The 4,058-nt window shown below is 37.9% G+C and overlaps 1 protein-coding gene across 5 annotated transcripts in view; it reads left to right on the forward strand.

Moving 5' to 3' along the window:
* Positions 1-4,058, forward strand: part of kansl3 (KAT8 regulatory NSL complex subunit 3) — a 35,719-nt gene that overhangs the window by 4,375 nt on the left and 27,286 nt on the right. For all 5 annotated transcript variants that reach the window (XR_001636639.1, XM_016515680.1, XM_016515679.1 and 2 more), the window contains exons 3-4: positions 3,082-3,252; positions 3,386-3,476. Coding sequence is in view for 4 of the 5 variants with exons in the window: in XM_016515680.1 (XP_016371166.1) it covers positions 3,082-3,252; positions 3,386-3,476 (262 nt within the window). In the remaining variant the exon portion in view is untranslated. The remainder of the gene's footprint in view (positions 1-3,081; positions 3,253-3,385; positions 3,477-4,058) is intronic.

The following is a 4,058-nucleotide window of genomic DNA, read 5'->3' on the forward strand; positions in this document are numbered from 1 at the left end:
TCCAATCAAAACGTTCGGTCCGAGCGTTTTAATTGGCTTTCCTACCTGCCTGTCAACGCATGTATTAGCATACCTCTGCACACCGGGTTCGCGCAGAGAGGATACGTCATCAGCGCGTTCACGCACGCTGTGCAGACAGAGCGAGAATGGCAGACAAACATCAACAACCCGATCTTCCTTCCTGGTATTGTAGTACTTTTAAAGTTTTCTCACCGGTGAATGACACATGATGTAGCCCAGCAGTTAATCCAGTCCTCGCGCCAGGTCGTTAGAAGTGAGCTACGTGCATGAACTGTGTTCCGATCCATATGATCCCTACACCGTGTTCATTGCTCCCTCCTCCCCGAGCAGGGGAAATCTGTTGAAGTTTCCTTCACTTCGGAACATGGGCTGGAATTGGGAACCGCTGATGTAGCCTATTGTAGTATTGTTGTCTCTGGTATTCTGGTCTGTGAGCGTAAATGCGTTAAAGGGACGTGGCTTTGGACGGCGATTGGTGGGAGGGTGGGATGTTCGCTTTCAGTGCTATCAGGCTAAAGTTAGCATTTTCCAAGATCTCCTACTGCACCTTTAAATAATACTTGATTATCATATTATAATGCTTGACTGACTGATGTTAAGAGTGTATTTTCAGATATTTAAAACACTGTGCCTGGCGCAGAGCTTTGTATAGTCTGGCGAGTAAACTAAAAAATTTACTAGCCAATGGCGATTTAATTGCCAAGGTGTCCGTAGAGGGTTGTTAGGAGCATGTGTGCGAATTAAGCAAAATCCCTCAGGGTGAGTTTTCTTAAATTTAATGTCATAAAAAAAGTTCAATACATGAAATGGTAAAACAAACATCTTAATGATTATTTTAAGACGTCTTATATTTGAAGATGGAAAAACATAAATCGCGATACAGCCTATTGATTATTAAACTTCAAAAGGCTATGATTTCATTAGATAAAGAGCGCTGCATGTTGCAGTGTCACAAGGCGGCGCTGTTGAACGCGCAACAGCTCCGCCTTGACACTGCAACGTGACTGCTTCAAAGTGATTCTCAATCAATGAATAGCGCACATTTATGGCAAGTGATTGCTTATGAACTCGTTGATGAATTATGACAATGTCTACTTTATGACCTTTATATAATATGTTTTAGACGGTTGTAAGAATGCATATTTTATCTCATCTGAAGGATCAAGCCGCAATAGTGTAGACATTTCAAAATAAGAGTCTCTGTGTTTTTCGGGCTTGTTTTTAATTAAAAGTCAACGTTTTTTTTCTTTTCTGGGCTTTATTGGTATTTTGGTTACACAATAAATGGTATTTAATTTAATTTCCACTTAATTCATAGTAAACTATTGTAGTTTCTGGCTGGGATGCTTCCCCACAGGAAGAAAAGTCAATATAATATATATTTATAAATACAATATTTAATATATAGATTTGACTAGTATCAGTAAAATCTGTCCCCCATTCACTGAAAGAGACACTTTATGACAAAGCAAGGAGAATTCTACCATTTAAATGCTGTAATTTTGCATAATTTACAATGCATAATATGAGTATGTAATTAAATGTAATAGTAGCCTATGTAATTAAAATGAATTTCAATAAATACAAATATAGTTAAAAATCACACATTATTTGTTGTTTGTCACATGTAGTAGACCATTTTTGGCCATGTGTAATAGGAGGATTTTCCACCCGGCTACCTCCGCAAGTATATTTCAAACCTGTGGGAAGCACTGTATATATATATATATATATATATATACACTGTATAATACTGTATGTGTTTGTAAAATGGCACAGCTTTTTTAAATATCTGAAAGTACACTCTTAACATCAGTCAGTCAAGCATTATAATATGATATTAGGATAATCAAGTATTATTTAATGATAGAACTTTAGTAATTAGAATTAAAACTTGGTAACCATGTATGCATGCATAGACTGAATTTAGGACTGGTGGTGGTGCTTTTTTGGTCATTCAGTGTTTCTGTAAAAAAAAAAAACTAAATTGGGAAAAAAACTAACAATAATACTGATGATATGATGATGATAATAATGTTAATACAAATTCTACTAATAAGAACAATATAAAACGCACTAAGGATTAACGAGCTGCTGGATTCATGAATATTAATCAGGTTGTGTGCGTTCGCTCGAACTGATTTGCTGAAATCAAAACAGGGACGATAATAGGTGAGCACCAGCCAATGAGATTGTCGTTTGCGCATTAGTTCCACCCACTACCGGAGAACCCGGCAGTCCTTCCAACGAATTCCAAAGGAATTTTTGTCAGGAAAATGCAACAAAGAATATCGTTTACATGTAGCGCGTCAATTCTGCATGTTATGTAAGACTCGCTCTCTCTGCTCTCACCAAAGCGACGGCGAGTCGTGCGCTTCACACTAGAGTTCACGGTACGTCAAATAAAGGTGCGCTGCGCATCCATTCAGATGAACTGAAAAATAGCATTTCGTAATTGCTTTCGTCGCAATGTTGGAAATATTTATGTTTTAAACCATGAAGGCGAGTCAATGGATATCACTAGATAGTGAAAGTAAAAGCGGAATGACGGAGTAATGACGGAGCTTTCGGCATCTGACGCCGCATATTCTCTCAGAGACGACAAAGTGAAAAAGCATAATAGGACCCCTTTAATATTTCTCTTGTGGCCCGTACATAGTAGGGCTATGTAAAAAAAAAATAAAAAATGAGAAGAAACGTATTTGGTGTTAAACAGGTTGTTTTTGAAAGTCGGCGCTTTAAATAGGCTAAATAAAGCTTTTTATTTCATTGATTTTTATTGATGACTGCAGTGTTAATATTTTAATTATAGGCCTATAATTAATTGTATAATAGACCTGTTTTAAAAGACGGCATAAAATATTAACAATTTGTGAATGAATGAAAGGTTTTTTTTAAGCATAATGAAATGAAATTTAATTTTTTGGTAAACGAGGTGTTGCACAACAGCTGTTGTTCTGAAATCATAGGGCCCTAGACATTTTAAAGCTAGTTAACTATTTATCAGTAAACGTATATAAAGTCATAATATATAATGGGTTGTGATGTTATCTGCTACAGTGATTCGGACATTTCCATCGACGTAGAGACGGTCACACCCACTCCAATGCCTCTCTATGACAATCAGAAAGCCCGCAGTGTGATGAACGAGTGTGAACGTCACGTTCTGTTTGCCCGAACCATCGCTGATGGACCACCTCCTCCCGATGATTGGGAAGAACACATCAACAAGTAAGAAAAGCTGCTGACAGGTCACTACAAGTTGGCAGATATATGAGAACGAGGGAGCTCATATAAAAATATAGTTTTCCTCTTACATCAGAGATGTTTTGTTTGTGATCAAATTTTCTTCAATCTGTTTTAGAGCTGGCTGGTCATTGGCTCAGAACAAGCTCTTCAATAAAGTATTGAAAGCACTGCATGCAGAAAGACTCATCAGACTGGCCAATGAGGGTGTGAGTTTTCAAAACTGGGTTTAACTTGCATGATCTGTTTTGTTCAGTTAAATGTAAGGGTTGCTGTTTATCAAAGGCTGTTTCACTGGCTGTAATAAGGGCCTTTCGCACCGCTTTAGTTCCAGAACTAAATGTACAGTACTAAAGTCCTGGGACGATTTTGCGCCCCGATAGTGGTGGTCTTAGACTGCATACTTGAAGTCTTTTCCGGTCCTAAGTAGGCATGGGCCGGTATGAGATTTTGACGGTATCATAATCTTAAGCAAAAATATCACGGTTTCACGGTATCACGGTATTGTTGTTACAGCTCTAAAAAACTTTTCTGAAGACAGTCAGTTCCCCTCAGAAACACATTCATATAAACCCCCAAATCAATATTGAGGATTTTCTTCCAATAGTTCATGCATCATGAACAGTGAGTGATCTGCCTGCTACAGTATTTTTCTCTGTGTCCGTCTTCAGTGAGTGATCTTCCTGCTACAGTCTTTTCTCTGGCCTGTGTTAACGGACGTTTACAGACTTAATATTTTCACATAAATGACATTTTGGAAAACGATTGCATTGCAACGCAGTTTGTGCAAG

Source organism: Sinocyclocheilus rhinocerous, unplaced genomic scaffold, assembly GCF_001515625.1.
Source record: "Sinocyclocheilus rhinocerous isolate Xijiao unplaced genomic scaffold, SAMN03320098_v1.1 scaffold1198, whole genome shotgun sequence".
NCBI classification, from domain to species: domain Eukaryota; kingdom Metazoa; phylum Chordata; class Actinopteri; order Cypriniformes; family Cyprinidae; genus Sinocyclocheilus; species Sinocyclocheilus rhinocerous.